Source organism: Centropristis striata, chromosome 10 (genome assembly GCF_030273125.1).
Source record: "Centropristis striata isolate RG_2023a ecotype Rhode Island chromosome 10, C.striata_1.0, whole genome shotgun sequence".
NCBI classification, from domain to species: domain Eukaryota; kingdom Metazoa; phylum Chordata; class Actinopteri; order Perciformes; family Serranidae; genus Centropristis; species Centropristis striata.
In genome coordinates, this window is record NC_081526.1 from 30924194 (window position 1) to 30947623 (window position 23430).

General features: G+C 39.3%; 1 protein-coding gene across 2 annotated transcripts in view; it reads left to right on the forward strand.

The window, feature by feature from the left end:
* The window catches only part of tmeff2a (transmembrane protein with EGF-like and two follistatin-like domains 2a), a 166476-nt gene extending 143838 nt beyond the window's left edge, over positions 1-22638 (forward strand). The window contains exons 6-10 of one of the 2 annotated variants that reach the window (XM_059342571.1): positions 6580-6728; positions 10838-10885; positions 11130-11259; positions 17525-17683; positions 21591-22638. In XM_059342571.1, the coding sequence (XP_059198554.1) occupies positions 6580-6728; positions 10838-10885; positions 11130-11259; positions 17525-17683; positions 21591-21687 (583 nt within the window). In that variant the 3' untranslated portion in view covers positions 21688-22638. The remainder of the gene's footprint in view (positions 1-6579; positions 6729-10837; positions 10886-11129; positions 11260-17524; positions 17684-21590) is intronic. The other variant, XM_059342572.1, reaches the window with a different exon arrangement.
* Positions 22639-23430: the final 792 nt, after the last annotated feature.

Sequence of the window (23430 nt, forward strand, 5' to 3'; positions counted from 1 at the left end):
CGCACTGCAGTCTAGTAGTATAGTGCCTATTGTGGAGAAAGTGAGAGGCCTCATTAAAAATGTATGAAGCCCAGACATCAGCCAGCGACCAGCAGCGGCCTCTCGGGATGGCCGAGCCTCTGAAAGCTTCTACGCTGGGAGGCCGGGGGGGTGATGTGCATGTAGACGTGTACATGTGTTTAGCCCACATATGTGTGGAAATTTCCTTTTAGCTTAGAAGCTCTCTTGATCCTCAGTTCCTCACTCTTCTTCCTGCTCTTTCATGCTCAAACTATTCTCATTTAGATACTTCAGACGATAACGCAGACACTTTAATTGTAAGCCTAATCTTGTCTTGAGGGTGGCGATTGCAGAGTCTGTGTTCTATAATCTTTAAAGGTTAACTCACACTACCCCAAGATTTGAAAAAAAAAACTCTCACTAGCTTCCCTCCTGTGGTTCTAGCTCTGCAGATAATTTTGTGGTATCTGCATCCACCTTAATGCAATTTCACACTTTTTCTAGATACACCGTCCATGATCCAGTACTAAACATGAAACACTTCAAAATCAAATATAAAAAGCATCTCTTCACACGATATAGGGATGAAAACGGGTGTGTAAAATGACAGTAGGTGGTTATTGTTGACGTTTTATTTTTTAAATGTGTTACTATTTTTTCTTTTTTGTGTGTTATTGTTGTTTGTTTGTTCATTGTTGTCTCATTATGACTACATGGGTGTATGTGTTCTTATGTGTTTGTAAGTGAATAACAAGTTATGTGTGTTAATAATGGTAATAATGAGTTTATAAACTACATTACTATGTGTTATACATACATATATATAAATATTATTGTTATATAACTGAATATAGTAAATTAACATAGGGAGAAGGGGCGGGATTTAATAAGCTTTGGCTTCTTCCCACTCCTTTTGAACACAAATAAGTGTTGAGTCTTGTTGTTGTTTCATTTTGTGTTGTTGTCTTGTATTTATTGTTGTTCGTTTGTTTTTAAATGATCATCTTTTATTTTGTGTTCAAATAAATTCTCAATCAATCAATCAATGATCAGGCACACCTGTACCAATACACTATGCTGCCAAGCCAGTTCAGTACAATACAATACAAGATTGGATATTTTTCAAAAACTGTATGTAGATTTTACATCCCTGTCTCAAAAAAAGTTGAGATGCTGTGTGCAATTGCTTTGGGACCTACAAAGGCAAGATATGAGAATGTATTCTGTTTTTATTTGTTTTTGGAATCGGGGTTGTAACTAGTGATGTGCCAATGAAGCCTCATGAACCATTGTCATTATTTTCTGAGCCCACTGGATGGAGCTATCGGTTTAAAGAAAAAAGCTTGAGCAATGATAATTGAGTGTGCTTTCAGCTCTTTGTTGAACAGAGAGCACCACCTAGTGGGCTCAGAAAATAATGAAAATGGTTCATGAGGCTTCACTGGCACATCACTAGTTGTAACTACTCAGACAGGTCTCCCCACAAAAAATTCAATAAAAGGCGTTTGTACAGGCAGCAAAATTCGACCCACGTTTAATTTTTCAACTGTCCTCCGCCACCAACTTGTGGAAGTTGCAAGGTTATTATAGTTAACGAAAACTAACAAAATAACGAAAACTAGAATTGAAAAAACATTTAAAACAAGGTTTTTTTTTTTAAAAAACAACAACTAACTGAAACTGTATTGTGTGGTTACAAAACTAACTAAAATTATAGTGAAAATGTCCTTCGTTTTCCTCTTTGTCAACTTTTTTCATACATAATCCAGTGTTTCTATTTCTCTGCTGCTGAGTGTGTGTTTTCCTGCTTTGTGGGCTTCCAGGAGAAGTGGGAGTGAAATTACCGTAATGACACCATATTGGCTGTCTTCATGCAAGTTCCCCAATTGATGATTTACAGTATGTTAAGAAATGTTTAACACAAAGAGGCATTATCTTAATAAATATGCATTCATTTGCATGCATTTCCAGAAAATAAATCTCAACATCCAGGTTCAAAATGATTGTTTCATATTGTTGGCATATTTAGAACTTCTAATATCTCTTTGAATCACTCCATAAATCAAAAGATGCTGTCAACCGCCATTTTCTCCATGTGTTTAGGAATAAATTGTTGCATCGTTCAGGCTGAATGAACTTAAATATGAACAAACCTTCCTGTAAAACCTTAAGAACATAGACAGGAATACATAGGCAAATAGTTTTCTGAAAGTTTCTGTTCAAATATGCAAACAAGACTTTATCTAAGTGCAGTAAAATAAACGCCTCAATGTGTATTTCGGATGCTTTCTTTCCACTTGTTTGGCAGAACTCTTATTATCGAAGTGAAAATGAATGAAAATGCCCCAGAAAATGATGACTGTACTCCCACAGCAGCAATAGTAAATATGGGGAGTGATACAGTGAAAACTTGGCTTCAGCTTGTTGTTTTTGCTGCCAGATGGGTATTTTTCACATCTCCCCAGGTCTGGTTCCTCAATTAAGCATTTCTAAAACAGCCATACAGGCACATGTCCTTGTGAATAAAACAGCTTAGGACTCCAGCTTAAGCCTTCAACCAAGAGGAGTTTGAATCCAGTGTACTTTTAAATGGCATTACCTGCTGTCAGCGACACATTGCTGCTTAAATGTGTTGCAAGATTTAAATTGACTGGTACATTTTATGAGACCACTGCACACTGAATATACACAGTCACCCATGAAGTTTGAATAGTTCTGTTTTCAGACACAATCCTTTGTTAATTGTGGTTTCTCTGAGATTGATTAATAAAGTTTTGAGAAGATATACACTTATTTGTCAAGAATAAATCAAATTGTCACAATCATTTCATGGAAAGAGGTAAAAACAATTTTATTCCAGCTTTATGGGCGACCGTGTATATATGTAAATATTCCAGGTAGTGTTATTTATGATAAAGTTTGACATTTCTCTTGCAGTGAAAAGCTTGACATTTATTAATATATACAGTAGCTTGCTAGTGAGAGAAAGGTGACATGCACACACAAATATAAGAGGCAGAGGAGCACAGAGTGTTGAAATTATTATTTTTCAAATCAATGTTTGCCCAGTGTCAGAGTTTATGTTGTGGATTTGTGGCTGTGTATCAATGCAGCCATATAGCTCTGATACCTGTCATTTCTACACCGCAAATTGGAAAGCAAATAGGAATTCATTTGTGTTGGGAAATAAATGTAATAATAAAACAGCTTTCCATAGACGGGTTCTGCTTTCTCTGGATAACACACACAACATACTGTCAACAGTTATTTTCGGAACTATTTCTCCATTTCCAATACAAACTGTTGACAGCGAGGTCCTGAGGCGGATATCTCAAAACCCAAAACTGTCTGCATGGCTAGAGATTGTCTCTCTCGGGCTGAGACAGAATATTTTTCTGTCATGTGGGGTGAACTGACCCTTTAAATCAGGGTGTCGGGGTGTGATTGTGTAACCAGGTCACTCGCAGCTGCGTCGGCTCACCTTCGGTGTCATGTGGGATTTTTTGGAAGAAGTCGTCTCCGATGCATAACGAAGCCTTTCTTCACATCATTCTTACTTTGCTGATCCATCATTACAACAGTAGCTGAGCACTGCCACGCTTTGCTGCACGCCGTTTCAATCAACATCAATGTCAGCAGTACGAATCATCATGGCTGATTGAGAAGGTGGCTGTGTGTGTGCGTGTGTGTGTGTGTGTGTGTGTGTGTGTGGGCCCGCGGTTTATGCGTTGGCAGCCGCCCACGTGGGCTGCATATGCAAATGCAGGTGTAAGACAGCTGAATGCCTGTGCTTTACCGAGAGCACGGCACCAGGGGAAAATGAGAAGAGCGGGAGAATAATGACAGATTTATAATTACAGAATCTAGTGTTCAGCGCTACTCAGCAGCAACTGTCTGGGGAAGGCAATCTGAGTGTAATTTCTGCTGATCAGGCCTGCCACACACTTAAGGGTCACACATATTTGCCAAAATACACACCCACACACCCACACGTAGATGCACATGCACGCAGGTGTATGTGCTGACTCTCTCGCAGATGTCGCAGAGGAGCCCACACACACGCAGAATGTCTCACACTTAAATTTCACTGAAAATTGTAGCGCGACAGCAAATTGCCCGGTTAATTTGCAAAAGCTAAAAGCATCAAGTGAGCGCCTCAGTCAGTGAGGAAGAAATGCATTACAGCCTGCCTCAAAGACACAAGGAGTAACTGATTCAATACACAGAGGAGGGGGGAAAAGCACATGGGTGTGAGACAACACACTCTTAATTTGACTTTGGTCAAAAGCTTTTGAAAACTTTAAATTGAACATTTTGCACTTAAAGTAATCATCAGTTGCAAGCAGCAAACGCATTTATTCTAATCAGGTTATCAGTGATTATAACTTGCTTGTGGAAATGACAGAAAATTTCCATTTGAAGATAATGTAGGCCACACTTTAGTGCTCAGCTGTGACAATAAAAAAGCAGATATGCTCGTGGCCTCGGAGTCGATGTTCCGCACTCGTCCTCATCTTCATCGAGATCACTTTAGAAATTTCTCAGCTGACTGGGTTTTGTTGAAGGACATCAAAAAGACATGGTGTAATACCAGAAACAAGCTGTTCTGCAATCTCTTTTCACCGAGCTGTTTCAGTGTCCACTATGATAGCATTAACTTGTCATTTATTTTTTTTCCTTTTAGGCTATTCTCAATGTTATCTAAAATAAATTACATATCTAAAAGGCTTTAGAATGGTGGCTGTTTTTTGTAACTGTTATTTCCTCTGCAACACAGAAATGTACAGCTTCTTTATCTGCAATTCTTTCATTGTTAATTGCTTCCTGCCATTGTAAGAATACATCATTTGTCAATCAAGCCCTCTGTGCAGTCTGTCTCTTTCTGCAAAGTTAAATCCATTTGCCATTGTGTCAGATTGAATGTGCCAAAACCCAGTTTGAATAGGATTACTATGCATGGTCCAACGTCCTGACTGAGTGCAAGCTGTACTGTTTTTTTTTTTCTGCCTCGTTTTGATTCCCTGAACGAATTACCGTCTGTGTCCCTTGCAACATAGACATGTCTCTCAGAATAAAACGCTCTCATTTTCATTAACCTCTTCCACTCCACCCACCCCACCATAGGCCCATATGGTCTTTTTAAGGGAGGGACAGGGGGTATTTAGGGGGGGATAGCAGGTCAACAGTAGATGTCACATAGAAGTGGTGTACACCATCTGAAAGCTGGAGCCTGAGGATTGATTTGGGATCCAGGTCAGAACTGTTTCAAGTTTTCTAGTCATTAACGTGTAATAAATGTATTTTGGTTCGGTACATAATCAAATGTTAAAATCTTAGGGTGTATAATGGCTGACCACATTATGACGGAATAGGAAGTTTACTATCATGCTCAATTATGTCTCATAAGTTCATGTATATCATGTATAATGTAATCATGTATGTATAATTTTTACACATATACACATTTCACACAATTTTACACACATTTTGTGATAGATTTTACCATTTTGTACCACTCGAGAGTCAAAAATCCATGCTGTGATTTGTTTCAAAAACATTTGATATTTTGGAGATTTCTGCAAGAATTGAGACATTTTTGAGTCATTTAGATGGCAATTCATTCCTGGAAACTGCAGAAGAACCTCCTTCCTCCAAACATTTTCTGAAAGCTCTAGGTCTCTAGTTTGTTGTTGTAAAGTTCCATGAGTTTGTGGTTATCCTAGAAGTCACAGCAGCTCATTATATACACTGAGCTCCTGTTTTAAAAAAATGCTCACTACGATTAAATGCTACTATGGGGACTAACATCATCCCATAAAATGCTGACTCTGTCTACATTGTATATTATGTTCCTAAAGTTTTTTTGTTTTTTTTTGTTTTTTTAATTGTTAATACTTTTTATACTTATACTTGTTCATATAATAAATTGTTAATACTTTATTACTTTATTTTTTTACTAGTTTATTTGCTAATTCCTCTCTTATATTTCAAGTTCATACTTCTATTTACTATTTATTGTTGTTGGGTTTTTTTGCAATCCAGTTTGCTGCTGTAACTCTTGAAATTTCCCTGCTGTGGGAATAATAAAGAACATTTTAATCTTAATCTTTATCACAATACAATCTCAGCTTTCTAGTGATACCCAATTTATGGAATTTCAACAGTGTTTAGGGACCACAGTATGCAGAAATATTGATGCAAAAAAAACGGACAAAAACTGCATTATTTTACACCAAACGGCATGGGAGAAAAGTGGGTAAAAAGGAGACTCGTGGGTTCCCATAGAAACCATTTTCATTCAGATGTCTTGAGTTCAGAGGTCAAGGGTCAAATGGTTCTCCCTTGCCAAAATTTAGCAAAAACTTGGAGTGCCATTCCCTACAGGATATCATGGCATGTACCAATGGATTACTTAAATCGTCTAGTTTCATATGATAGCAGTATCTTAGTTAACTTAGTGTGAGCCTGCCAGTGTCTGCAGGGAGTTGAAGAGGTTCATACCTTTTTTTTTTTCTCTCGACACATGATAAATAAAGTGCGGTGACATTTACGACTCTAATGTGATTTCTCGCTCCGCAGGTGTGTTTGCAACATCGACTGTTCCCACGTCAGCTTCAACCCGGTGTGTGCCTCAGACGGTCGCTCCTATGACAACCCCTGCCAGGTGAAGGAGGCGTCCTGTCAGAAGCAGGAACGCATCGAGGTCAAGAACCTGGGCCACTGCCAAGGTCAGACCCACAAACACTCACAGGCGTGCATACATTCCCTCTGAAAGGCACAACAACACCTCCACACACGCACACAGCGGAAGCCGTCAATCTGACTGCCCGGGCAGGTGTTCACTTCAGGTTGAAGCGAGGCCACGGAGGCAAATGAGGCGGCAGCAACCAAACACATTTCAGAATTACAGATATTTTCATTCAATCATATTTTGGAATAGTGTGCAAAGATAATCCCCAAATACCACATAGCCCTCTCTGCTATGTATATTGATAATTTTCCTGAATGTTAATCCCCCTTTTTATTGTAGTATCTTTTATTTGGGTGCAGTATTTGTTTGTAACGGTTCCAGGGATAAAGTTATTTTATTAATCTCTGTGGTTAAATCCCTAAACCGTCATATAGTTAATCCATGTGGGAGAAGACAAAGGCACATAAGAATTATTCCTTTGAATATATTATTTTATTTGAGGTATGATCTACTAACATCTTAATTTCTCCTTATTCTGACTCATTCTGCTTTATGTGACTGCCTCCCTTTCCACCTGATCACAGCTTCAGACAGATCTGGCAGAGACTGTCACAGTCCAGGGAGGTGTTCAAATCTCAATTGTTAGCTGCTTTTATTGTGTAGGGGTACATTTGCAAGCATTTGATTGGCTCTGCATCCACCCGGGACCAACAGGGCAATTGATCGAGATGTGAAAACCAAGATGTAGGCTTTGAGAAGTAATGGGGAGTAAAGCAATCAGGGCTAACCAGCACCGGGAACACAAATAGAAATCTGTATTCCCCCACGTTACACCCTTTGGGCTGGACCACCCTGATCGATCTGATCACGGCTCCATGCATTCTGTTTCAATCAGGGAGAGTGGAGAGAGAAACAAATGGCAAGAAAGTGAGGGATTTAGACCTGTGAGAAGGAACCTTGATATTTAGATTGCTGGTTTATGACATTTCACCAAGTGTCACTTGTAACAATTAATCGTTCAGGGTTTTTTCCTCAATACAGACTTGCTTTCTACAGAAGCTCATATTAAATAAGAAAAAGTACAGATAGCCCAAAATGTTATATGTATATATTATTTATTTATTTTTTGTATGGTATGGTATTTTCCAACCTGGACCCTATTTTCTCATAGACATTCCATTACTCACTCATGGGGAAACTTTTTTTTGTTTTAAATCGGTCCAGTATTTTGCAGTTGGCAACCACAAAATAAGCTGCAAGGGCCGTTCAGACGATGATTATAATGATAACAATGAGAGCATCCATACCAAGCAGCAACCTCAGGGCCTGAAACTAAAGCCAATGCAGAAGGGCCTTAAAACCTGCATTCTTTCTAATGGCCAGCAGGGGGAAACTCCAATAGTTGCAAAAATAAATAAGCCAAAAATCTGTATTTTCCTGGGTTTTTTCTCTTATTTGCTAGTTTCTAGTAGTCTTCTTCAATGCCACGTATGCTTTATGGTGGGGCTACCTTGTGACTGACAGTTATAACATTTTAGTGGCTTAATAATGTCTTGTCCATGGTTTAGTTGGACTGAACATTACTCTAAGTAGTCGACTGTTCATTTTAAATAATGATCCCCCTTTTCCACCCAAGCTTGTAGTTTGCCTTCAACTTCTGGCTCCTAAAAAATACAGCCATGGCCCCATACCGAGATGGAGCAGCCAAAATGCTGAACCATAGGCTTTAAACCGGAGTTCACAACCCAGTGAGTGACGTCATGATAGCTATGTTCAATATTGTTTACAGTCCATATTCCATGCAGATGAACGGTAATGTGCGCCAAGCAAGTGGCCAATCATGTGCTGCACTTCAGCTGTGTTGGAGCTCCACATGTCCTTCTCTTCTGCATTAACTTAATACTGTCAATAACCTCGGCAGATACAAGGCACGTGGTTTAACATTTATCTATCATTATTCTAACCAGTTGGACGTGACCAAAGCACCTCCAAAGGGTTGGTGCCCGGGAGGCATCCCGATAAGATGCCCCAAACCACCTCAGCTGGCTCCTTTCATCACGAAGGAGCAGCGCTCCTACAGTACTCTACAGTAGCTCTGAGCTCCTCACCCTATCTCTAAGGCCACTGATACACACTGCTGAGAGGCCCTAAGGTCATCCCATCTGGCCTGGGAACCCAGCGGGGTCCCCCAGGAGGAGAAGGAGGAAGACATTGCTAGGGAGAGGGGGATCTGGAATACTTTTCTTATCAGGGGCCGGGTCGCGGGGGCAGCAGGCTAACGGATGAAAATGGATGGCATGTCATCATTCTCATTAAATAGAATATAAATAACAAGAATAAGAAAATGCCTTAAAAGTAGTGGATGGCCCTTGTTATTACAACGCTTCACAGCGCGGAGAAGAACCTCCAGAGAAATAAAACATTTTCCATGACCTTTATCCTGAGTGGTCTGTTTGTTATTGCATCCAGGTCACACTCATGAGGTTTCATTCTGATATCTGAATATCAGGCAACAACAGGTCCTACCCTTTACAGAATAGGCATCACAGCACCCGCAGGAACACCACAAGTCTTATAAGCTTCATGGCCTTGCAGCAGCTGCTTCACCTTCTCTCCCTTTCTATATCATCTGGTCTGCTCTTCGTCCGTAAACTCTGACGCGAATAAATACAGTTGGCCATGGGATTATAGGACCATGATATTGAAAAACTTTTGAATGACACTTGGCTACTTTTTCTACTTTGCAGTGCAACAAAATTCCTGTTTGCCCTCACTCATGTTTCCTCTGTTAGCTTCTGGCAACAAGTTACCTCTCACAAGATTTCAGAAGACCTCTCGTCTCCTCTGTCTCTGTAGGGACCTTTCCATAAGGTTGTCAGACACAATCTGAACCATAGACTATATGTATATAGATAGACAGCATGGTTCCACTTCCTTCCACTGTACAAAAATGAAGCTGAAATATTGTGGATATGGATGCTGCCATCTTGTGTTGGTGACATCATTTGAAGCCAGAGATGTCATATCCCCTTTTTATAACATCATGTAACTAATTAAAGCAAAACCTAACAGAAAATTGGACACTTGCACAAACACCAGCGTGTTTACAAGTACTTAATTTAACAGAAACCATCTTTGCAACAAATTATTTGACCTGTACTTTGACTTTTTAGTTTGGCCCATGTATCATCCACTAACATGGAAGGGCCTGGGTTTACAAGGAAATGTTTTGGCTTCACTTTTGGGAAAACTGTTTGTTATATACAGTCTCTGATTGAGTCAGCGGCAAAAAAAAGAAGCTCTTGCTTTATACTGGACCAATTTTTAAAAAAATGTTGCCCCCTTTAGTCACTAAATAGAATCCAGGTTGAAAATACTGACGTTCCCCTTTCAGATACAAGTTGTCACCAATGTGTGGAGATGTGAAAAGTTAAAGGAGAAAGAAAAAATCAAGAGTTTTTTTGTCACTGTAGTCTTGTTAAGTTTTTTAGCATACCCCCTAGCAGTCTTAAAATTAACGTCTTAAAATAGATTTTTCTCAAGTGGATGTCATACCTACCAGACTCTAGGTTCTGATCTCACTGCTTTGTTTTTGTTTTTTGTATTATTAATATTGTTGTTATTATTCATCTGCTGTGCAGCAAATAAATAAGAAAAATAAATAAGAAAAACAATAAAAAAAATTGCATCATAAACCCGGGAAATACTTTCACAGACTCAGTTTGAGGGAATACATTTACGGACCACTGAAAAAAAAAATCAATAGCAATAAAATGATAATGATTGGAAGGAGATTTTGTCTAGCCATTGTGAAAAGAGGAATTCAATGCAGCGTCAATAAGGTGCAAAAATGCATTATTCCCTCTGATCTTTTCTCCCCGGCTCTGCTCCATTCTTCCTTTTGTTCAGTGTAATACTTCAGGGGAGATGGCTTCTCACTTTTGAAGAGAATAGTTCACATTATTACGTATTAACTAGACAGGTGCACACGCCGAATGGACCCTTTGTTGAGATGATAATTGATATTCAGCTCTTTACCTGCTCTGGCATCAGTTTGAGCGTGTAGCCCATGATAGAGGAGGTTGGAGCTGTAGGAGAGGTTGCAGTGACCTGAGATCAGTTTAAATGTGTTTTTGGCCTTTCCAGGCGACGTCAAAGTCGGAGATGGACACTTCCAACAGATCGACCTCCCAGGTGAGTGCGTGTGTAACGGTGGCAGATTGCCAAATAACCTCCTGCCACTCAAAGCTGCAATTTCTTCTCTTGTCTGTCACTCTCAGACTTTTCTCTCCCTTCATCCATTTCTGCCCATTGATTCTATCTCCTATTATTAATCCCTTTCTTATACAGTAAAATCATGTATATGTTCACAGGCAGCACGTGTGCTTTCGGTATTTATGGATGGTGTGTTTCCATGTGTGTGTTTGTGTTTACGCAGTAGAAGAAAAAGATGATCCGAGGAACGAGCTGGCCCGCAACTTGTACATCCCCTGTCCAGATCACTACAAAAACTACTGCGTCCATGGAGAGTGCCAGTTCCCCAGCATCCTGGCCCAGCCCTCCTGCAGGTAGTTACCAACAAGATCTCCAACCTAAACGATATATAGTTATAGTTAGATAATAGACCATATGTCAGTACCACCCATTATGACACATACGTATGAGCGTTTGTCAAAGTAAGCGTTTCCCGGCCTATGGTACTGTGAAGCATTCTAAAAATAGCGCACACGTCATTATACACACACGTACGGGTCATGGTTGTTAAGAAAAAAAAAAGCTGCAGTTTCTGTGAATATAGGCTACAAAACCACTGATCTAGGTTTTGGGTTTTTGGTAAGCTGTTAAAAAAAGACAGTTTAAACAGTAAATGAATGTAAGCTAATGCCGGAAGTGAAGACTTTTCTAATATATATATATATAATAAATGTCAAATAGCAGAAATATATGTTTAGAATGTGTTTAGAATGTATGTATATCTTATATCTTTCTCTCTTATCTTGTCTTAGTTAAGAGGGTGATGTGAGCCACAGAGGTTACATAAGGTTACACAAAAAAATCAAAGAAACGTAAAAATCATGGGAAATTAGGCAGCAACGTAAAAAAACAAACAACGTAATTCACAAACCGTGAGCCACATAAGTTCGGTAAGTTATGTAAACAACGTAAGTTATGTAAACAATGTAAGTTATGTAAACACCGTAAGTTATGTAAACAACGTAAGTTATGTAAACAATGTAAGATATGTAAACACCGTAAGTTATATAAACAACGTAAGTTATGTTAAAAACATGTAGGAGTTACGTAAAGTTCGGTAAGTTACGTAAAAATGAATTGACTTTTATTTTCACACGCGACCCGAACCCCATAATACTGGTGAAAGTCCACCGCTTGTTCGGGTCATCGCGCCCGAGTGTGCTTTAAACTCATTTAAACTCTGCATCACTGTCAATCATTACTATTTCATCCACAAGATGTATATTGCTGCATGTACAAACACCATGTATTGACGTTTTTGAGGGGAGACCAGTCTCGTACACACAGAGAGTATTACTATGTTTGTGAGGGACAGGAAGAGAAAATGATACTGCTGGTCATATCACTGCCTCAGTATTTAGGCTTTTGGCATTTATTCAAAGGACAGTAAATTAGGGGAGAGACAGAAAGAATGACTTGCAACACAATCCCCAGTCAACTGAGGACACCACAGTCATAGTACATGGTTTAAAGATATGTATTGTATGTTTAAATATGCTAATGAGGCATTGTTTTTAGGAAATATATGCTAATTGCATACATTTCCAGAATAGAAATGTGAACATTGGGTAAATCCAGGTTCCAAATTCATGTTTTATTTTGTTGACATATTAGAGTCAAATATTCTTTACAGAGTGAATTTTGGATATCTCTTTATATCATTTCATAAATCAGAAAATGCTGTCAACAGCCATTAAAAAAAATATTTACCATGTTTTTATGAATAAAATCAGGCTGTGAATTATATATGAACAAACCCCTCTGCACAAACCTTCAGATTATAAATAAGAATGAAGTGGAGATTGGGATAACTAATTTTAAGAAATATGTATTGTAAAATTCCATTTACACGTATCCAAACAAGACACTTGGACAGGGTCAAACATTTGAACTAATGAAAGCACCCCAGTATATAACTTACATTACTTACATTTTTTTTTTTAAATGTATTTGCATATAGGCAAATCACAGCAACTCATTATCTAGTGCTAACTTCTTGTGAATTTAGAAGAAATCTACAGACACAAACAGACCAAGTGTAGTAAAATAAACACCTAAATATGTATTTTGGACGGGTTTTTTTCCACTAGTTTGAACAAAATAGCCCAAAATCTGTTAGTTGACCAGTGAATACAAAAATATGTTGTAGTGTCTTGCCTAAATATGGTGTCATTTTAGCGTAATGCATTGAGTTGGGACTATTGGTTATTAATTCATAAGGGAGCTGAATGGGGTTTTAATAGCTAGCAATCAATAAGGCTATATTTGCAGTAGCTAATTATGAGCTACAGTGGATGGATTCTTATGTAACAATCAATTAAACTATATTCATCTTAGCTATTGTTGTCTATAGTGTTTTTACATTGTAACTCTGACTGCAATATGGCTGTAAACACATCCATAAAGCAAGAAGTCTGGCTCTATCTTCTCAGCCTACCTAATCCGCGGACACTGAGAAAGAGAGCGTATAATGTGGCTAGTCAGTTGTAAAATTTAGCAATTTAAGGCAGTCCTGGAGCCCGTTTATTTCTTAATCAGGCTTGTTTATCTTGGATGAATACAGACCAGTGTGTTTGAGATCTGGCTGTTGACCAGTCAGATATGCTGCACTAATTCAAATGAATCCCATGTTGGATTCCTCACTGCTAAATGAGGATGTTGTAGTTTCCTTCCCCACACATTATGATGTTGTTTCACAAGTCTCATGTTGATTTGGAAATGATTTTATCTTGAGAACCCACACTCTATTGCACCATCCTCTGTCTGCCAATGATAATACTTGGCTGTTAAAGCTGTGCTGCTGTCACCGTTATCAATGACTGACACCTGGAGTCTGTCATCAGCAGTTCCCACAAGCTATGAAATATTTTAGTATTGTTTACAGCAGAAAAAAATGGAACTATAAAAACAGTTTCTTATGAACGTAATCAGCATCAGTTTTCAGTGTCTGTCAAACTAACCTTGAAGATGTTCTGTAACTGATACATTAACAAGGGAAGACATTACTTTTTACTTTTAAGAATCTTTCCTCTCATTGTTTTTTTCCTTTCCACCCACAACTTTTATTCTCCCTTACTGCTTTTATCAGCATGGCTTTCAGTTAAAAAGCTCTGATAAACCTACACAGCAGCAAACTGCAGACAGTGGAGTGTTTAGCAGCTAAAGAGCCACATATTGCAACAACATCTCCAGCCTAAATGACAGAATAGACCATTTGTGGATACCACCTATAATGACAAATATGAGCATTTGTCAAAATGACCCATATGAGAGGCTCACGGTACAGAGGAGGCGTTTTAAAATAGGACACACGTCATTACACACACATGTACGGTTCGCGGTTGTAAAAAAGGCTGCAGTTTCTGAGGATTTATGCTACAAAACCACTAACCTAGGTTTAGGGCAAAATACTTTCTGGTTAGGTGTTATAAAAGACAGTTTTAACAGTTAATAAACGTAAGTAAATGCCAGAAGTGAAGTAGTTACGAGGCTGAAATGAACCACTAAAGTTACGTAAATAACAAGTAGCGTAAAGTCCTTTCCTTTTGTTTTCACACGGGTTCTCCTGGGTGAAGGTCCGTCATTTGTTCGGTGTTGGAGACCATAAACAAAGCTAAAAGACAGTACATATCAGATTGACATTCGTCAGAAACAACTGTCTCTGCTGAATGTGTAAATAGGCCACTGTTTGCTAACACCAGGACCAACTTGTTACGGTGATAATGTGTAAGTGATGTTTAAAGTGCGTTGCTTTGTTCCCAAGTGGCCAAAAAAGAGTAAATGCAGGTTTAACAGGACCACTATGTGCCTGGTTTTACGTAAAGCCTTGACTTGGTCTAGTCCCATTCTAGTACTTACCCTTAACCCCAAACCTCTTAAAAAAATAATTATTGTTTTATTGCAACTTGGGTGATCATTTTATAGACTTGGTTATTTAAACGAGGCATGAAGCTTGATTGTTGAGAGGTTGTAAACTGAAACCTTTTATTACAGAACATACTGTATCATGCAGAAATCAGGAGGGAATTTTTCCTATCGAAGGTATTGGTCTCAAAAGTCCCATATTGTTCAGGCCCTGTTTGTCTGTAATAATCCCTCCCTTTGTTTGCACAGTTTAACCTGGAAGTCTGTCTGTTAACTGTGATGGAGGCCTACCTTGAAGGCAAAAACAAAACTTAGAGAAAACTTTTAAGTTTAGCTAAGCTAGGGCTCTGTTTTTTTGCTGCATTTGACTTTTTTGTGTGTTTTCCAGATCTCAGCAAGGACTTTTGTGAATATAGTGTTGTCCAAAGCAATACAAACAATGACGAAACAAAATAGCATCCATATAAAGAATCATTGTCCGTGGGTACAGGAACACAAGAAAATGCAACAACCAACAAATTCACACACACTAACAGAACAGCAGTCTCAACAGTACACATACAGACACGGGCAGGAAAAGAGGCAGTACACACACGCATTTACATAAAGGCACAATGGGGACTGATATCAAAACCCACCCACACACACACACACACACACGGTGAATGCACATGTGTGACACACAAGGTCTGCCATCTTTTACAGCCTGATAGTGTGGCAGCCAGGGGGTCTTGGTATCTCTCGCTCCCTCTATCTCTCTCCTCTCTCTCTCTAACCTCGCTCGTCCCCACTCACACAGCCAGACATTCTCCCAGCATACAGAGCAGTGCTTATCAGAGGGGCAGTGTGGAAGGTCTCTGCTGCCCCCTACTGGTTGCACTAATTGGAGGCTTGTGTCCTAATGAGAAGGGAAGAACTCTGGTCTCTGTGGGAATGGTGCATGTGTGGAAACAGAGCACAAACCCTAAACAGAACAAGGTTGCAATGTTCATCTTGCACGCTGTCAGGTCGAACGGATAGAGAATGTGAAGGAGACTGTGTGTGTGTGTGTGTGTGTGTGTGCGTGTGCGTGTGTGTGTGTGTGTGTGTGTTGGTACCAAACAAGGATATGCAGGTGTTGGTGAGTAACAACTTCCCCAGAGACGGGGAAAGCAGGTAAAGAAGAGGAGATGGAGAGAGAAAGAGAGATTAAAAGGGGGACCATTTTAGCTTCTCTCTAAGGACAAAGATCATCTCCATCAGTCTCTCTCTCTCTCTCTCTCTCTCTCTCTCTCTCTTTCTCTTTCTCTTTCTCTCTCTGAATGGCTAAACATGAAAACATCATCTGAAAACAGCCACACTGTTGATCATAACCAACATCTATATTGACTGCTTTTGATCATTTTGCCATAAACCTTTATACAATCTGGGGCGAATTCACTAAGAATGAATTTCGGCCACTGATAGCACCATAACTAGCCTAAACCTGCTATCTACCCCGTCTTAAGGACCTATTCACTAAAGATGTTGTGCTCATGATATTATGACGCAAACACGCCCATGAAGTTTTGAAGCTTGGCACAATTTGCCTCTTTTTAACATGTGATTGCAATTATCCAAGTGGCAGAGTACAAATGTGCGAGAGGTTAAAGTGAGGCATGGTGAGGTTTAGAAGCCCTAAATAAATCCCAATCTAGTGCCTATTTGGGCACAAATACGCACTGGGCACAATAGTGGGTCTCCATTGATTATTTAAATCAGTCTGGAAAATAATTAATAATATTAATTAATGTTTTGTGTTAGTCTACACATCCAATAGATAACACACACAGTCCACTTTCACACAGTGAGCATATGTGAGCACATCAGACGTGGACATTGCATGAGTCAGTGCGCTTCATTTAGCACCAGCTCTCTGAAGATGCTAAGAAAAAAGCTTCTCTAGAAAGTCCAATTCACGTTTGTTTCAATGAGGCTCATTTGCATAGAAAGGGGACGATTTTGCACCAAAAGTATCAATATTACCTAATTTAAATACATGCAAATAGAACCCGAGCACAGAGACGCTATTTGCTCTGCAGCATAGTAAGGGGTGCAGTTCACCATTTGCCGACGTTTTGAGAATAACATGGTTTGTTTTTCCGTTATTTGCTCATGTTTAGTGGCCACAAAAGCCACGCAATTCTTTTGTGAATTCACCCTCTCTTTTTGCAACCAGTAGAGTCGCCCCCTGCTGGCCATTAAAAACAATGCAAGTGTAAGGCGCTTCTGCATTGGCTTCACTTTTCAGACTTTTTCAGAAAACACAAGCAACAAAAGTACTTGCAGTTTCCATGTAGTATCTCCAAAGTTTCTGTTGCCCTGGTGTTACATTTGTGTCCGTTTTGTAGCTACGCCATAAATCCTGAATGCACCACTATAACTCCAGCTTCAGTGTGGACAAAACAAAGAGAAAATGATGATGAATTTAGCTGCTTAGCGTGAACATACTCCCATTCTCTCTCTCTCTCTCTCTCCCTTGCCCACTACAAGCCTTATCAGTCACATTCATCTAGACAGTCACAGCCAAGCAAAAGCACAGCGGCTACACTGTCACACAAACGCATTGTTCCACCACAATGTCTTTACCAAACAGGTACTGACGTCTCAATTAGAAACTGAAAATAATTAACCTGTCTCTCAGTGAAAAGAAACGACTCTTATTTTCTCTTTCTTCTTACTTGTGTGTGTTCTCAGCTGTCACTCGGGTTTCAGAGGCCCCCAGTGTGACATCAAAGAGTACAACGTGCTCTATGTGGTGCCCGGCTCCGGCAAACTGCACTACGTCCTCATCGCCTCTATCATTGGAGCCCTCCAGGTGGTCATCATCTGTGTGGTGGTGCTCTGCATTACCAGGTGAGTCATGCCCTAACACACACACACACACACACAGTCAAACCCAGCTTACTAATGAGTCTGGCAGCAGTGTTTTCCATGTTTTTGGGGGGTCAAACTGGGGGCTGTGGGGACCAGGAGCCTGGAGGAAACAGCTGAAAGGTCACCTTGGTAACACCACAGAGAGAAAGTGCTGTCACATCCCCCACAGACACACACACACATCAGAAAACATGCAGCGTGCACGTACGAACACAGATACACAGAGATATCTGTGTAGGCAAGCATACACACTTGTGTTTGAACAGACGTTTTGTATTCACAGTAAAGACCCACACACACACACATATATATAGCCTGGGGCTTGTCTGCCTCCGGCTGACCTAAGCAATTTATGACATTTAATAAAAGATTTTAAAAGAGTTTTGGCCGAGACAAAACTGCTCCTCTGAGCAAAGGAGGGGAGGAGGAGGAGGAGGAGGAGGAGGAGGAGGAGGGACTAAATGAGAGAGCGAGCAGTTGTAAAGGGGCAGGGTGAGAGGGTAAGGAGAGGAGATAAAGAAGGAAAGAGAGAACACTGAATACAGCTACTGTACCATTAATGCTTCCTGCTGCTCAGCGATATTCTTTTAAAGCAGAAAATATAAAAATACTTGTAAAGTACATCACGTGGTGGAGTCTAGTGAATGAACCAATGTGAAAACCAATGAATGAATGTAGTGACTCACTAACCTCGCTGTCCTATCTCTGCTGGGCAGACTCAGCTGTAGTTTATCTATTGTGTTTTATTAATGTTGCTGGAATTATTTATGATCCTACTTATCATAAAAGACTTGCTATTCACTAAAAGTCCCAGTCAACTCAAAAATATGTTTTTCCTGAGTTTGTGTCCGCCCAAAAAAATATCTGACCTTGACTATTCTGTCTTGTACCTTTGCAAAGTTGGTCACAAGAGAGGTTCATCTCCCACTGTAGGGTGCACTTCACTGAAATCTGAGATTCAAACATTCTCCAGGCAAGCTAGATTAGGTATGTCACTAGTTGGAAAGCAAATAAAAAGATGTAAAAGAAATGTGACATGTCCACTGCAGAGAGTGGAATCAACCTTATATTTGTACTTATGAATGTGCTTTATTTACCACCACCTCTGTGAAGATGCTAATAAGAAAGTATCTCTAGAAAGTCCAATTCACGTTTGTTTCAATGAGGTTTATTTGCATAGAAAGGGGCCGATTTTGCACCAAATGTATCCATATTACCTCATTTAAATACAACCCGAGCACATAGACGCTATTCGCTTGGCAGCACAGTAAGAGGTGCAGTTCACCATTGAGAATAACAAGGTTTGTTACTGTCTTATTTGTGCATGTTTACCAGCCGCAAAAGCAGCGCAATCCTTTTGTGAATTCACCCCTCTGACTTCTTTTTGTAACCAGTAGAGGCGCCCCCTACTGGCCATTAAAAACAAGAGGATTTTTCCCACTGAAGGGTGCACTTCACAATTTAGATTAGGTACATCACTACTTGGAAAGCCAATAAAAACCAGTAAAAGAAACCTGACATGTCCACTGCAGAGAGTGAAAACACACTGTAACATCGTAGCAGATATGAGAGTATGTTTCACAACCACTGACACAGACTCAGTTACAAGCTGACAATCTAAAAGATGCTAACTACACTACACTGCTCTTCCAAAGCGGTCATGGGCTGGACAAGGCCGATTCGAGAGCTTCTCAATGAGGGAGAAAGAGAAGGGACTGGAAGCACATATACTCTTGAAAACTTGAATCATAGAAGAGTATTTTTACATTTTTAAAAAACAGAACTTACAAGGACAAACTGGTGGTCTCTATCTATGCTTGTGTATAACATTCTGTCACGTGCTGTACAAGGTCTGTTTGAAAAGGGAAACACTGCAAGACATCATGTTGCTACCACATAACTGTATTCTTCCCGTTGTAGACACCGAATAAACTACCAGCTAACCAGCTTTTAGTTTGTCAATCAAAACTCAATTATTTCTTTGCCCTTCAAGCACTTTTCATGAGAGGATGCACTCAGTTCAGACAATGATAACTACAGCAAGCCAAAATTAACAGACAATAACTATTATAACAAGCCAAAATCAACAGACAATAATTACTATAACAAGCCAGAATTTGCAGACAATAATAATTATAACTAGCTGGAATCAACAGACAATAATAACTATAACAAGCTGGAATTAACAGATAATATTCACTATAACAAGCTATAATAAACAGACAATAATAATTATAACAAGCTGGAATCAACAGACAATTATAACTATAACAACCTGGAATTAACAGATAATATTCATTATAACAAGCTGGAATTAACAGATAATGTCTACAATAACAAGCTATAATAAACAGACAATAATAACTATAACAAGCTGGAATTAACAGATAATGTTTACTATAACAAGCTGGAATTAACAGACAATAATGACCATAACAAGCTAAAGTTAACAGACAGTACTTGGGGTTGGACAAGTATTTTCCATTTCTTAAATCTATGTAATACCTGTTTATTTACAGTTTCAAATTGAACATCAGTGAAGAGCCTTTAACATGCATTCTTTCTAATGGCCAGCAGGGGGCAACTCCACTGGCTGCCAAAAGACGTATGATTGCATAGAAGTCTATAAGAAAATTGCCCTACTTTTTACTTGATTTATTACCCCAGTAAACATTTTCTTAATGACTTTATGGTCTCAATTGCTAGTTTCAAGTCTTCTTCAACATAGAAGAATGTCCATTTAGTAAATTATGGCCCCATTTAAAGTGAAAATAGACCCTAAAGCAGGGTATGCTGTGGCTTTCTTCTGAATGGAAAAGTCGCTACAGAGGCAACCTTTGAACTTTGACTCTTTTGCAGTGTGTTTTCAGATCATAAAAAAATAATTAAAATATTTTGGTTGCTTAAAAATCTCTTGGTTAGCATTTGTTTACAGTCAAAATGCCAAACTCGAGGATAGTAGTCCACAAACTAATGAGTGTGTGCTGAGTAACAATAGAGCTATGTGGCAGAAAAAAATCATACGCCGTCATAAAAAGGTGTGAATAGCTTTACGGCATAAAAATATCAGAACAATGGGCCTCATTCACGAACCGTTCTTAAGAACACATTTAGTCCTACTTACGAAGATTTTATGAAGATTGTGGCATTCATGAATTTTTTTCTTATCCAGGATTTTTCGTAGGTAAGAACAAATCCTACGAACACTCAGGAGTACTCTTAAGCACATTTCAGTGCTGACATGTTGGCATGGTTGTGTTGTCTTCTTTTGTTAAGTTCAATAAAATACATTACAGTGAAATTTCCGTCATATTTATGTATTTATTTATTCGTTTAATTTTTTTTCACTTTATATATATATATAATATATTCCAGAAAATAAATTGTTTGTGTTGTTGCAAATTTAATTTTCTTCCTCCGAGTGATCTCCTGTAGCAGAACTTCTAGTTCTGAACTGCTGAAGTTTTTTTTTCTTTTTACCTGTGCTCCAACTGATTTACGCTTTGCTTTAGGCATTCTCCTGCTGTTTCCTCTGTGTGGCGTCTACACACGGCCCTGCGGTCCTTTTTATGGGCCCTTTTATGGGCATTAATGGGCGGCTACCTATGCTAATCCTATGTTAATTAGACTCACCTGGCACGCCGGCTCTATTTACGAGGAGATGGCTTTCATCAATTTAAGAACATGGCTGCGAACAATTCAGCGGCTTGAGAACACGTTGATGAATCTGACGTAGGGTCTTCTTAGAAATCTTCTTAAGAAGGACTTAAGAAAGAATCTTAGAAGATTCTTAAGAAGATATTGGTGAATGAGGCCCAATGAGTTTTAAGTTGCTTAACTAACCCCTATGTGTATCCTCTCCCTCACCTTCTTCTCCCCTGTACAGGAAGTGCCCACGGACCAACAGGATCAACCGGCAGAAGCAGAACAATGTCCACTTCAGTACAGAGAACACCATGCGCGCCTCCACTCGGCTTATCTGAGCGCTGACTCGCCGGACAGAGTCCCCCTCCACTTATCGGAGCGCTGTGGCGTTAGATGTTCCCCCCTTGTAGGCCAACCCCGAAAATTAGGATCTGCTTCCCCTCACTCCTCGCCCCCTCTCCCAGTATGTACTTAAAGGATGCCCGGGGAGGATGGTGGTGCAGCAGAGACAAAGCTGGTGTACCAGCCAGCGAAGAGACTCACACGAGGAGTAACGTTGACATCAGTCCACACCGCCGCCAACACCCCCAGTTGCAGATGTGTCTCCCTGCACCTTGTCACTTCCGCCCAGGGTTTTTCTGAAAAAACTGAACCATGAGGTGTCGGGGAGGGGTGGGGGCTTCGGGGATACTGAATGTGAGTGTGTGTGAATGTGTATTAGATGTGTGAGCTTTGGTAGAGGCAGGCTAGCCGGTTGTCTGTCATTTCTAGATGAGGGGTTAAAGCAAAGCGGGGTAGTGCAAAGCAGGGTAACGGGCTTTAAATGAGGTGTGTTGTTCAGTCTGGGAGGGGGGTGGGGGGTTTCGGGGCTACACGTGATGCCTTGCACCTTGTGTTATAGGAGACCTTTGACAGAGGGCACAATGTTATTATAGAGCTCTCTGTTCGGTTGTGACGATGACGTCAGCTTCTGTATCTTGGGTTCTATTTCCAATAGTAATTACTACATTGTCTTGATGGGGTCATTTTTCTGTAAATGTAAATAAATAATTTATATCACGAAATGTAACATGCTGAGTTGCTCTTTGTTTGTTTTTATTGTACAATGACTAAGCAATAATATGGAGACTAGTTAGTATTTATTGTTGTCACAATCATTGTGTTCTCTAACATACAAACGTTTTATCATCTTTAAAGTAACAGGTCCTGACTGCTAAGTGTTAATTTGCTTCAGTACAATTTTTAAATAATTGTGTTACTTGAGTATTTCCATTGAATGCCATTTCATCATTTTTGAAATACTCTGTTACATTTCACATGGGCCATAATATGGTGTTTTTCTGTCATTTCTACAACAGACTACAATTGGCCCATTTTAAGCATTTTAGGCATTTTAAAATTTGACAATTTTTGACAAAAATTGACTATTGGCTATAGAATGACTTTTTTTTTGATGCGGTCATTTTTGGACATCCCATAGTATACTGTTTTTTTGTAATTTCTGGACATGTTATGCTCTAATATGTATGAATAGACTATAATTGACCAACTTTAAGTATTTTTTCTTTGGCATCTGTTTTTACTGGTAACTTAAAAAAGTTACTAGTAACTTTTATACAAAACATGACAAACTTACAGAATGTATGTCGTTTTTAAATGACTAACAAACGGTATGAGTAGGTTACCATCTACAACAGTAAGATTCTTCTCACATATAAATGCAAAATTAAACAAATAAAATAATGTATATGTGTTAGTATAACATTCACACGGGCCATATTCTGCATGATGTAGGCCTACATTCATAGGCCTATTTTTACTATTCTAACTGAGAATCTGATTACCTCCTCTCCCACTGTGACAACCCAGTTTCCAAATCCACACATACTGTTACAGGCCTGTAATTTCTGTATGAATGGAGGACAAAAAATAACGGAAATATCAATGAATAAATAAATATAGGAATCCATGAATAAATGCATATTTAATTAAATGTCGAAATGAATATGGAATTAAATAGATAAATGCATGAAATAAAGAAATAAACATCCTCCTACCTCATTAACATACAGACAGAAATA